Genomic DNA, 14242 nt, shown 5'->3' with positions numbered 1-14242 from the left:
GCGATGGCAAAGAAACAATCCAAATCACTTGAAATAATCAAAGTAAGCAACAGGAAATTGATAAATCACAAGGAGCCTGATGTTTGCAACCATTACCATGATCAGTATAATCATTACCGTCATTAATATTAGAGGGGAAATAGCCTAATTGAATGCATGCCAAGTCCATTATGATTACAAATATGTGAATGACATCATAGAGTATTTTCCCTTCATGAAAATCAGACCTTCTCACCACAACAAACCCAGCCTCTGACATTTAGCAACATCATTTTGTAAAAATCTGTGTTTTAACCCCTATGCTTAAAAAGCTTTGTATCTGTAAACATGTCACAGTTTCAGTTCACAGTACATAAAAGCAATAAAAAACAAACAAACATGGTCTTCAAGATCATGAGAAATGCTCTTAGTCTCACCGGTTATAAGGGGAGATTGATATAGGACCTTGGAAACTGTAAATGATAGATTTTATGTGTGCTGGTAGGCAGATTTTGTTACCTTTGGAGAAGAGCCTTTATGCTGAGCTGATCTAACCAGGCTGCTGGCTGTAGCTTAAATATTCACTGTACAGATATGAAAGTGGTATTGATCTTCACATCTATTCCTCTGAGAGCAAGTAAATAAATACACAGTACTTCCCAAAATGAGCTAATCCATTTACGATGACTTCAGTTCAAAGAGGAATACTGAAATGCTGCTTCCCTCGCTCAGTCTCTTGCACCAGTTTAATGACGGAAACAGTAATTGTAGCAGTATTATATAAATACCATTTGGATTTTAAAAAAAGTGTGAGAAAAAAGATAGTGGGTCATAGTTAACAGTCAGAGTGGCAGCTTGCCTTTGTTTGTGTTTGTGATCACAGGTAGTGACATGGCTGCCCAAGGCTGTATGAACAGTGTCTGTTGAAACTGAACATCATTTGCCTTTTTACTGCTGATAAACTGGTTATACTGGCCTCTTAAGTCAGCCAGCCGTTTAAAATGAGCCCCAGTTTAGACTATTATGTTTAAAAAATAAAAACAAATAAAAAAAAGGAGGAGAAAGATGATATGGTGGGTATATTTTGATGTATTATCAAATTCTTTCAACATGCAACTGTTTGAAATCACGGGGACAGTCAAATCCTCTTCAACCCGTTAACCTGCTAAAATGGCCGAAGTCGTCTACTTCAAGCTCCGCACAAAGAACGCAGAGTCAACTATATCAACTGAAGGCCACAAAGAGGTTATTGAATGAGAACTTGTTCAATTTAAACAGATGCCATTAGCGTCACTGTCATGGAGCTTCTGGTGTTTCTCTACGTACTCTACAAAAGCAGCTCTGAAGGCAGGGCGGGGAACAAGGCTGACAAAGGTTTTAAAGGTTCATGGAAAAAGACTAATTATAACAACATACTACAAACTTCAGATCTACAAGTGGTTGGTGTTGAAATCAGAGCATCCCGTCGCACTCGGATTGGAGTTCGCCTCTGTCTTCATGCGATCTGTAGAAGGGGGCAGACATGTTCTCTGTGCTGTAGGTCTGACGCTCCCGTCAACAACGAGGAGACTCCACTTCCTGCCTCTTTACTCAGAGGACAAACAGTATGAGGTCAGTTGGTTGTTCAAGCCTACAAATGCCACTTTTAGTCATTAGCAGTAGTGGCAGGAAAGGTCCAGAGGTCAGTGTGTGTTTTTGAGGGGGAGGCCGGGTCAGTTCACACCCTCGTGTGGCGACAGCTGTGCGATGAGCCCGACCCGCCGGCGGCACCGGGCGGCGACGAGAGGTCCTCGTCGCTGGACTCGTTCTGGTCCTCTTTGTGGAGGCCGAGGCTGATGTGGCTCTGCAGGGCAGCCGGGGTCAACCACTCCTTGGGTAGGCAGCTCTGCAGAAAGGGAATGCAGGAGCTGAAGTAGGCCAGTCTGTTCACCCAGCGAGGGATTTCCCGCCCACACAACAGCTGGAAAAAAAAAAAAGGGTCACAATATGTTATGATAAACAAAGGATGCATGGATTATGAAGCTCTAGTTCCCAGACTTAAATCCAGACTTCCTGTTTGTAAAAGAATACACTTAAAGCAGCAGTGGCATGTCAAAGTTAAGCCTATGCGCTCCATGAATCTCTGTGTTTCTCAGTAAAGCAATTTTTTTGTTTTTGTGTCTGTGACAAAATCCCCATCTTCAGAAGATGGATGGATCGATGGATGGAATTAGTCTGACTAAAATCAAACTAGTCTTATTGGGACTAACCTACCTGGATAATGCGATTCATAGTCTGATTACTCCTGCAAGTATATGTTTAGACAGACTGGAGTCGGACTTGGCGTGCCGCACATGCAACAACCTTCACCTTATCTCTCGCTTCATCTTGATCTAATTTCACTAAACCAGTGTGTGAATTATATGTGAGGAAGAGGATGATGATGAGAGGGTGAATTATCTTGTTGGGAATAAATCTGCCTATTTACACCACTGTATTTTAATGTTGGTGATAATGGTGTTACTTCGATATTTTCTCAGGTAGCACTGACGACACAACTGGTCCAGATACAGTGCAATGCAGACTGACCTCTGACAGCGAGGAGGAGAAGTGGTTGCAGTTCTTGTGCATTAGATGGTAGGCGTTCCCTTTGAACTCTTTACCGAGCTCCTCCATGATTTTGTCTATGTCGTCCTCCGTGAAGTCTGTGGTGCCCAGAACAATGGCCTCCCTGTTTGGGAGGCAGAAAACAGTTATCGCTCGTTTACCGTCGACGCTGACGACGTCACAGTCGTTCCCTGTATGCTAAACCGGAGCTACGGTACAGTGTGTTCTGAACTCACTTGAATTTGAATGTCTCGCCCAGTTCAGTGGCGTTTCCCGGGTTGATTTCAAAGATGCCGCTGAAAGGGTACGGGTGACCCCCGTATGCGAATTCTGTGAGGACAGAGATGCAGAGCCATTACTTTCACACTTGAAAACAAAAGCACTGAATAGCTGTAATTACACAGAAGCACAGAAGGAGTTAATCACTGTCGCTCTGTATTTAAATCATTAGCCCTGGCTAATTGCAGGCCTCCCTGCTCTGTATTTACGGCAGTGCGACACTGGCAGACAGTGATTACAGCAAAAGGGACACAATTAATTCAATTCTTTGTTAGTTATTAATTTATATTAACAGCAAATGTAGTTATTTTAAGTCTTGTATAAAGTATTTGAAAGCAATACTTCTACCAAAATGACTTTGGTAGAAGTTAAAGTCACCTTTTAGACTATTACTTGGGTATAAGTACTTGACATTTACTGTACTTAAGTGTAATTTTCTGATGTAATCAGACTTTTAAGTCCACTTGGAGCCAAAATATGCGGCTAAAAACTGCTAGCGACAACAAACAGGCATTACGTCACCAACTCAGCTTTTATTTTGTAGTAACGAGTAAAGAAGATGGTTAAGGGAAATGTATCGGAGGAAAAGTACACTTTTTATTGAGGAAATGTAGTGGAGTAAAAGTTGTCAGAAATATAAATAACCAAGTAAAGTACAGATACAGAAAATTCTACTTAAGTACAGTAACAAAGTATTTCTACTTCGTTACATTACAACACTGGTTATTTTTCAGATGACTTTATCATTATTATTTAATGCCCATGTTTGAGTGCGTAGGTCTTTGTATATTTTGTGGTCTTTTTTCCTTGTAAATTTAAATAATCTAACAAAAAAACCACCAGTCAGATCAGAATCTTTTCCGTATATAAAATTGTTTGTTACATAACAAAATATTCAGCACGCTTGGTATATGACACTGAGTCTGCATTAAAATAAACTTCCTGTTTGAACCACAGTATTTCTGGTTGCAGGAGCATGATAGAATTCCCAGTGATCTGGTTTCATGCTGGTTCCTGCCTCTTTTTTTAAATCACAAGCCTGGTGAGTCAGCGGTGAGCCAATCCAGAGAATTGGGGTCACATTAATAGGAACACAACAACATTCTGACATTTTTAAAGCCAGACTTCATCTGTGTGTCTGTAAAAAAAAAAGAAGTTGGGTCTTACCTCTACCGTAAATCTCGATGCCTGAGTGGAAAACTCCAATACCCAGATTGGAAGTGTATTCATTTATCCAGTACTGCAGTGAAAGAGAGAGAGAAGACCTGAGTGAGACTTTTTAGAATCAATATCAAGAGTTATTTTGATACACACACGCAAACACTGTGAGGATATAAAGCCCTGAACCAAAATCAACTAATGGCCTGGGGCCATGGTGGCTCAGTGTGAATGAGTATGAAAGTGTGTAGTGTGTGTAGTCGGCTGTGTGAAGAGCACAAACCTTTCTGGGGACATTTTGACCTTGTCCTTGTCGAGGACATATTGTCTTGTTCCTCGCAATTTTAAAGGGTGGGCTATTTGAGGTGTTAAGACTTGGTTCAGGGTTAGAATTAGGACTAGGTTGATTATTAGATGATGATGTTTAAATGTTTTCTCGTCTTGATGACCGCTCACAGGTCAAACTAAATGAGAGGGCAGACGTACGATCAGTCAGAGACTTTTAGACCAGAGCAAATCAAACACAAGACAAATCCCAATCTCACTTGCTCATGCTTTGAGCCTTGCTGCCGCTTTTCACTGCAGACAATCAGGAGATTATTTGTGGCAAGACAGATTCAGCTCCTCACACCCACCGACACTCCCAGTCCCTCGGAAACCCACGACGCCCCGGCTGTCCACTATTAATAATGGAAAACATTTCCAAGCTACAATAAGACCATTTCCACGGCTGCACTTTGTGTCAATAGTCTCGTGTTTCTGCTGTGACCTCCACTCCACTGGATGTTTACATTGTCACACCAGAAATGGATAAAAGTGAGACCCTTTAAAAGGTCAACTCTGTCAAATGTATTGGTTTATTGGCTGAGATTGAAGTGTATAATCCCTTTAATATAGAACTTGTTTTTACTGTAGCCTGAGAATAAGCCTTTTACATGTAGGCAAGGGGCCTGGCTTTATGGAGGCTGTCATTTTGTACCACTATAGCCCCTTTTCCACCTATGGTCCCAGCTCGCCTCGCCTTGACGCGCCTGGGCTCGGCACGGCACGGTTTAGGTTGGTTTTCCACTACAAAACAGTACCTACTCAACATGGGCGGCGTCACGACTGCACGGCTGCATGAAACTGCCGTAACTTCTTTTTATACGCGACACCACACACAGTCTAGTGACTTGTAAAGCAGATGTTTTCAGTCCAACTGAATCATTAGAATCAGGACTGAAATACAGCGGCAGGGTTTGTGATACCGCTCGTCGGTGGCGACCAGCAGCGCTGTCGCTAAATACACCAGACCCCTCTGTTAAATATTGAGATTTAAGACATTTCGCTGGTAATCGTTGCAGATTGACCCACACTTTTAGGATTGTTAAGCCTTTTTAACTGATCTACAGTTCACTAGTGGAAATGCAAAATAACCGTGCCGTACTGAGTTGAATCGAGCTAGTGGAAACATGTCATATGTCTCTACTGGAGCCCAAACCAGCCAGTCTCAGTGTTTAATGAGCAAACAAAGAAAACAACAGTTACCTGATGCCCTTTGTCCTCCTTTTGTTAGTCTCAACATTAGATGTCACAAATTCTTACTCCCTGGACCTTTAATAGTATTCCAGTTGTACTCAGAAGTCGGAATTTCTGAGTTCCTGGTCGGAAGTTTTAACTGTAATGCGACCTGATTTAGAATAATACAACTGAATCATTTTGTTTTGTGGACAAAACAAGACATTTGAGAACATCGTCATTTCCAGGTTTGGGGAAAACTGATCAACATTTTCTGACCATTTTATATAATAATCGTTAGTTGTAGATATAGCTAGCTCGGAAAATAAAGAGGTTTGCATCCTGTTTTGTGAGTTGTGTGTGTACAGAGACAAACAAATGTCTTTTCACAAGATGATTATATACTTGTTATGCCTTTACAAACACTTACAGCTGCATTATATACACTATGCATTCTGTATTTACTGCATTAAATGCTGTAAATGGAGCATTTCTCTGCATGCACAGCAATGTGTTGCATAATATCCACACAGGACGGTGCTCAGCGGTACAGTATGAGAAGATCAGGCAGACTGTGGTCCTTTACTGCTGTGTGTGGGCTTATGGTGATGATGTGTGTGTGTGTGTGTGTGTGTGTGTGTGTTCAAATGTGATACCTCCTTAGGACCTTTCCTGGTTTTCATAAACACTGACCTTGTCAGAACCTGCAGTCTCCTCATGGAGACCAAAACGTGGTCCTAATGAGGCAGAAGCTGATTTCTGACGAACTAAGATGCGAACTTTGGTGAGATTATGGTTACCGTTAAGGTAATGGATAACATCAGAAGAAGTGTGTGTTTGTTTGAGTGTGAGCAGTTCTTTCACAGTGTGTGTGCGTGTGTGTGTGAACAATCCATTTAATCTCAACTACATTTTTGCTGCCTTTTTCCCCCTTTTTCAACTCCTGTGTTTAACATTTAGGAGAGTGTGTAGGCAGATATTAAATAAACTATGTTTGCATAAGTGTATTTTAAAAAGTATTTTATTTGTACATTGTGCAAGACTGTCATGACTCAATCCATAAAGGAAAGCCAATTTGTTTGCAGCTACTTCCTATTACTTAGTTAACAGAACAGCCATTAACCCCTATTATTTATTCATTTATTAAGAATATTTACTAAAACAAAATATTACATCCCTGAAAAGTAATAAAATCCCACTTTGCTGCCATGATTCTACAGCAGCCCAAATGCACAAAATAGGAGGAGCATAGCATTTCATAGATACTTTACAACACACATGAAGAAGAACAATGTTTTGTTTGGTCTGTGAATGCCACCGTAGTTTACTGACCCCATGGGAAAGGAAGGGGTGAGTGGAGAAATCAACAGTCCGACCATATGATGTCACTATTTCTTACACACTGGCCCTTTAATCCAGTTTGGCTGTTGTGCAACATGAAAACAGCTGTGAGGGTGAAACAGGTGTGCAGTGGGCCCTGTTACAGTATATGCAGTGATGCATTCACTGTCCACCAAGACAGGAAGTGGAAATAATATGAATATATATATATATATTTAAAAAAAAAAATGCACATAATGTTCTCTTACCATATCATACACGTTGAGGATGACAGGTTCATTGGCCATGGTTTAAACCTGAGTAGGAAAAGGAAAAACGTCCCCACCCTCCACGTTTGGTGAGGCGGTCAGCAGCAGCAGCAGCAGCAGCTCCACACCTCCACACTGAAGGTGGTCAAGCCTCTGCTGCTCATCTCCTTCCCGGCGGCAGCAGTAGCAGCAGCAGCAGCAGCAACAACCACTCACTGCAAGAGATCTGTGCGTAAAAGACGAGAAAAATGTCCCAAAGCAGCTGAGGCGAGATGTCACAGCTCCATGGTGGCAACGAGAGAGAGAGGAGGAGGAAAACAAGAGGCTCAGATTCCTCAGTTCCACACAGATCTGCTTTACGCACAGGCGAGATGGAGGAGGAGGAGGAGGAGGAGGATGTATGAAACGCGAGCACAACAGGTCAAAATATCGCGCCGTAGATTACAATCTCATCCGTGATTGCGATACATGCCTACCAAGTGTGGAAATGTGAAGCGGGCGACTTTCCTGCCATGGTGGGGAGAACGAAGCAGAGACAGGCGGCTACAGGAGAACCGACGTCGAGGCCATTTTTACGCGCAGGATGTTGAAGCCGACTACTGTCGAACAAGAAGAGGAGGAGGAGGAGGAGGAGGAGGAGTCCGGATCAGCAGGAGGAGCAGGAGCATCCCGGACCGGTGCTGATGATGATGATGTTGATGGCACACAACCAGCTTCTCTCTGGTCCCGAACTCCGCCACATGTCACCGAACCCTTTCCGTCCAGACTGCTCGATGATGATGATGATGATGGGGGTTAAATTATGTTTGAGGAAGAGCAGCTGACATCCATCCGTATGCTTTCTCTCTCTCTCTCTCTCTCTCTCTCTCTCTCTCTCTCTCTCTCTCTCTCTCTCTCTCTCTCTCTCTCTCTCTCTCTCTCTCTCTCTCTCTCTCTGTGTGTGTGTGTGTGTGGAGACTGGAGCATTTTGATTACATCATACAGTATCTGCCCCAGAGACACCATCTCTGACAGCTGATGAGAGTTTTTTTTTTTTTTTTTACATCCGCTGTAGTGGTGAAGGGCGTTGTTCTGTTGATGGAAGTGCAAACACTGTAATAATATGAATAATAAATATTATAATTTACCAGCCTGTTTTTGTATTCATAATGGAACATGTGTTGAAAAGCAATCAACGCACACATATAACATTCAACGAAAATTTCAGCTTGAAAAACACTTAAATTGGTTCAATAAAAACAAATAAAGTAAGACTGTTTATTTTGTGGAACCAAATCATTGTGAATGTTGTTTTTTTGGCCATTGAAAGCAAGTGCTTTTATTTTGGAGGTTAAAAAGACAACATCTTGTATCTGACGTATGCTAACTTCACAGATTCGGACCGTCGTTCAAAAAGCTAAACAACGAATTATTAAATTACAAAATAGAACAAGTTATGTAAAAAAGGCAAAAAATTCACAACATAGGCTACCGTCTGACGTTCGATGTATGCTAACTAGTCAGATTTGGGCCCTTGGTCCCAATAAAAATACACAATATATGAAGCATTTACTGAGACAAAATTATATAATTTACCAAGTCAAAAGTATGAGACACAAAACCAACGTTTACATTTCTGAGAAAATTGTTAAGTATTCCATTATTTAAACTTTAACAGTACATTTCAGCAGATGTATCTTGTATCTGACATATGCTAACTTAGCTCAATAAGCTAAGAATATTAAATTACAATATAAGAGGTTACGTGAATATTGGTAATTATTTCCTATCCGCAGAAAGAATTACACAAAAACTTTAACTGAACAAATCATTTTTTGGCGAAAAATTCACAACATACTGTCTTGTGTTTGATGTATGCTAACTAGTCAGATTTGGGGCCTTTGTTCCAATAAATAAATAATCTATGAAGCATTTCCTGAGACAAAATGATATAATTTACCAAGTCAAAAGTATGAAACCAACACTTAACTTTCAGTGAAAATTGTTAAGTGAAAAGTATTCCATTATCTAAACTTTAACAGTCAATTTCCACAAACTTGACAGTTGCAAGAACTTTGTCAGCAAAAATCTAATGAACTTTTAATTTCCAGAAATCATGACAGAATTTCGGAGAAAGAAAATGTCAGTTTTGCTGACAGGAGCATACAGTTTACGAAAACTTAGAAATGAATAAGAAAACGTAAAAATGTGGTGAATTCAACATGAATTTTAATTGGTGCCTGGATGTCAAACACACAGTATTTGCATCATCATGTAGTGCACGTGATCTTCTCTTCTGGCATACTGCACATATTCAGTCCCCGATCAGCAGAGCGACATGAAATGTATTAACAACAAGACAACAGTCAAACACAAACACATGTCGGAGAGAGAAGATACAGGACAGACGCGGAGCGACCGAACACAAACGTAGACCAAACGCGCGCATCACTCTCAATTCACACACCCCTCATGTCATACTTGAATGACTGTGAATAGTGCAAAAAAATAATAACAATAACATTTATAGTTGCTGTTTGCTCAGAAAGGTCCCCTTTAATGGAACTGGCTCAAGCTGATTTGGAGAATTAGGCCGTTGGTCCTTCACACAAAAGAAAAACTAATTTCCTCACTTTTCATTTTCACTCCCACAAGAACACTCGTTAAGCAGATGGTACACGATTCGCGGAAAATGAGGAGAATGTTTTTAAAATGGCAGTGACACAAACATGGCAGCATCTCTTGACCGAGTATTAGCAAGTGAACCGTTCACCCCATCATATGTATATTTAATAGTTGACCCTGAGTGAACGAGTGATACTTGGTGATACTGTGAACAACCGATTATCTAAATATTTTTTTCCCCTCACAAATATGAACAAAATGTATAAACAAATATAAGATATACACACGTATCTTGTGCCACTGTTGAGCAAACATGATTAAAAATGAGCCACACAAGATGACATTATTACTTCATAAAGACACACTTGGCTACAATATTTGAATTTCGAGTCAATTAAGGATAAACAGTCCTGCTGCTGGAAACTATCACTATCACACTGAATGTGTATTAATCCTCATTTAATGTTTTCTAAAAACCTATGGTGTGCAGCTGTTTCAACAAGAGACTGAGCTGCTTTTGAAATGATGACTTTGAAACTGTATTGGTCACCTGCTTTTAAACATGTTGAAGAAATGGAATGATGGCTGAGGAAAGGAAGTTAAGTGAGAAGAAAACTGAGTGGATTGGAGCTTATCTATAGGGTTTGGTCACACTTTTAAAAGACTGCTGGAGTCTTTATTTAATTTGTATTTAATATTTAATTTCTTTCTTTGGAGAGGGCTGGATTTTCATTTTGATCGACGATAAGCAGCAACAAGGCACTCCATTGTCCATTACATTACAGGACACATTTTAATCACATCAACCACTAACTCGATCTGAGCTGCTGCTGCTACGAGTCTGTACAAGAACGCAAAATGAGAATCAAACCCAGTCATATGGAATGCATGAAAGTAGAAGAAACGTGATCTCATGTCTGCCACTCACTAAAACTCTCAGTTACTGCATGGCCCCTTAAGTTTTGACCCAAGGTTGGAATTTTCTGCCGACGTCTCATGCGTTTGGGAAGCCGTAAAGTTTCTGTGTGAGCTCAGCTCGGCAGCAGGGATGTCATGTGTACATCCTTCTTTAACTGTGTATGTCACAAAAGCTGCATTTAAGAGGTTATCTTTGTGGAAAATGAGCATCCTTTAGCATAAGAAGCAACCATTAAATCGCATGAACATGGAGAACCTAAACGCCAACACTGACTAATAAAAAAATAAGGTCTACTGTTTAGAGTTTTTTCCCCCTCATTCTTCAGGTTCTTTGGCCTTTAGCAAAGTTTTTGATCTTAAAATACAACACAGAGACAGTAAATGGCAGAGCTAAAAGTGCTTCCTAGCGTGTCGTGTGTAAATGAATGAAAAGAGGGCGGCGGCTCCCACTAGAGCGACCAGTAATCCCAGAGAAAACACTGGAGAGGGATGTTCAGGTTGCGAGTCTGAGGTTCCGTTCATGTGAAGGGGCAACTGCAACACAGAGATTTGGAAACAAGGATGAACATAAAAGCCACAAACAGGTTATCATTTAACAGCCACATTACACTTTCACAGGGTTCGTACATTTCAATGATTTCTCCATAACCTTTCATTGAGTTTCCAAGACCGAAAATCAGTGCCATCCCACAGTCTTACATGAATGTCCATTTGTTTTGACTGCAAATCTTTGTTAAGACTTTCGTCAAATAAAAAAACATATGCAGTTTGTTGCGACACGTCTTGCATGATCAGCATTTTGCACGTCCGTGGTCTGCATCTTTCAGTAGCCAAAGTTTAAAGCTCTCCTTAAAAAGCCACTCTGTTGTAACTTTCTTTCATACTTATTGATTTGAGTTATTATTTGAGTAATGCTTTTAGTAATGGTTAAAAAAGAGGAAGTGGTTGTATTCTGTAAGGGCTTTTTTTATTCACGTTTTGGTTCACACCTGCCTTATACACTTGCAGCCACTGTATGGCATCGTTTCCATGTTAATTATTGTCCCCTATAGGCGTCTACTTTGTTTACCTCTGTGTGTTTTTAGCTACCCCACACGCCAGGACTGAATGATCATCTCCGTATGCCTTATTTGCATAGACGCAGTTAAATCATATCACACTTGTTGAAACTACACTTTCCTGGCATTTTCTCGTTGAATAGAGCATCTCAAAATCCATGTGAGGACTGGAGGGTCGCCAAGCATCTGGCGCCAGTGATCTGCTTGTTTCCGTGTCAAATCGCACATTACATCATTTTATTTATGTTTAACGCATCCAAAATATTATCCGTGCAATATTTCCATGACTTTTCCAAAACTTTACAGGAAATTTCGTTTTTCACTAACTTTTCAAGGACCTAGAAAATACATTTTCAATTTCCAAAACTTTTCCAGGCTTTTCCATGACCGTACGAACCCCGTTTTCAGCCAGGGCTGCAACTAATCTCCGTTTTCAATACTGATAATCTGCTGATATTTTCTCAATTCATGTTTTCATCTATAAAGTTTGAGAAAATGATGAAGACAAAAGTCTATTCAAGCTTCCTGCTTATAGGGAAACAAGGAAATCCCTGTATCATTAATATTACAGACCATGCACACAAGAACAAGTTAAGGAGAATCCACAAAAGTTCTGTATCATCAAATCAACCTTTTATCTACATGGAATGGGTTTTTGAGAGTCCATGCAGTGCTTATGGAAAACGTTTTAAGAACAAAAATACAGGGAAAGTCTGTTTCCATGTGGATATAGCCTTAGTTATCTCTTGGCCAGTGTTGTTTTGGTCCATAGTAATATCCTTTCTTTCATTTTAATGGCTGCAGCTTAGTGACTGTCAGGACAAAGCTATGATTAGCCTGCCAGACTGTGCACATCCTTAATTTCCCATACTTTCTGAAAAGTGAAAACATCATGCCCCTGACCTTTTTGAGAATACGGAGTTCCACATCCTCCCCTGCCGTCCTGAACAGATCCACTGCAGCTTTGTGTGACAGATCCTCCAGCTGGACTCCATTAATCTGAGGTCAAGAACCAACATGAAGCAAAAACGTTTTTAAATATACATAAAGACTTACACAGACAGTGACACTCACCAAGAGACAAAAAGACAAATCGCAGAGAAAAACATAACCTTCTAGGTGGAGGTGACACATTTCTGCCTCTCACTGGAATATTTTTTTGAGTTACGGGACCTCAAAGTACTTGATGGTAACATTGTACATGGTTATAATTGGTGATGTTGTGCACTTTTTGTGTGGTGTGGATAACTTAGGTGCTGTGGGTGATATCAAGATGTCTGTCCATCCATTTATTTCATTTTCCACAACTTTATCCTCCACATGAGGGTCGTGGGAGAGCTGGATACCAATCCCAGGTGACAAAGTGCGAAAGGTTGGTCACACCCTGGACACGTCACAAATGAAGATGTGTTGTAGTAAATCAGATTATGTTGCGTTGCATTTTTGCACGATTTATCTGGCCCAAACCAGAATTGTGAGAAGACATTTTTGACAATAATTTGAATGTTGTGGTTTTAAGTGTTTTTAATAAGTGTGCCTTTCACCCGGAATCCTTCTGGGGTCAAACATGCAAAGGCTCATGAGGTGCTTCACTAAATGTCCTCCTCTGTGTCCTGCACATTCCAAGATAAGACAACTTTTACTACCGCCAGGATCTTGTCGCCCTCTTGCAGTCTTCCATCCAAACCTGCAGCTCCATCTTCTTTTATTTTGGACACATAAATGCCACTGTCGTTCACAACATACTGCTGGTCCACACCTCCTACTATGTTGAAGCCCAAGCCTATTGAAAAACAACAACACAATTACTGAATTACTGAACGAGGCCATATTTTTTTGAGTAAAATTCAATGTACACAACAGTTCATTGGGGCAAAAGTTGTTGATCTGATTGTATTTATCTGAATGGGTCAAAGTTTAAGATGAATCCTTGATACAGAATCAAAGGCCACTTGGGGGCTCGTTATATAACAATTCTCAAGTGTAAACGCAAATCAGAGCCGAATATCTCTCTCTCTCTAAATCGAATAAACTCTATGAACTGAACATCGTCACTGGTTTCAGTGAAGGAACAGCTTGTCACTCTGAGAGGCCGTTACTTTTCTGTATTTTACACTGCGTCAAAGTCTATAAAGTCACTATATATTAATTACCCTGTAACATATGATCTTAATCTGCTTCCATTAACTCAGCTCCATTGTTTAGAGTAGACAACAACACATTCTGGGACGAAGTTAGGTTCATTTTTGTTTCTAAATTAGCCTTTAGCTTTGTGACGCGGACACATACACACACGCGCGCGCACACACTCGTACACAGTTAGCTTGACAGCTAGCTGCGTGCTAACCGTGAATCTCCTCACCTGCCGGTCCTCGCTTCAGCTTAATGTCCACCACGTTGTCCGAGGAGCGCAGAGAGCCATTCATTTTGCCCACGCACCAGGTAAAGATTAAAACGAGTGCTGCTCAGAGGGGAATCATGGAGACTCGCGGCACCGAAGTAACAGTTAAACTGAAGGTGAACTCATTGAGCAGCAGTTTCGATTCGCTTCCTCTCTCAGTACAGTCGGTGACT

The 14242-nt window shown here is 40.7% G+C and overlaps 1 protein-coding gene across 1 annotated transcript; it reads right to left on the bottom strand.

The window, feature by feature from the left end:
• Positions 1-1696: 1696 nt before the first annotated feature.
• LOC310938577 (deubiquitinase DESI2-like) lies at positions 1697-14115 on the bottom strand (the record flags this gene model as incomplete). The annotated part of the gene is made up of 7 exons (XM_083903099.1): positions 14031-14115; positions 13315-13451; positions 12572-12667; positions 4012-4084; positions 2802-2895; positions 2548-2689; positions 1697-1939 (listed from the first exon to the last, which is right to left on the bottom strand). Exons 1-7 carry the CDS (start codon positions 14092-14094, stop codon positions 1697-1699), a joined length of 849 nt encoding a protein of 282 aa, XP_083759225.1. The 5' UTR covers positions 14095-14115.
• Positions 14116-14242: the final 127 nt, after the last annotated feature.

The sequence above is a fragment of the Microchirus variegatus genome (genome assembly GCF_963457635.1).
Source record: "Microchirus variegatus genome assembly, chromosome: 16".
NCBI classification, from domain to species: Eukaryota; Metazoa; Chordata; class Actinopteri; order Pleuronectiformes; family Soleidae; genus Microchirus; species Microchirus variegatus.
This window is presented reverse-complemented; position numbering and strand designations above follow the sequence as displayed.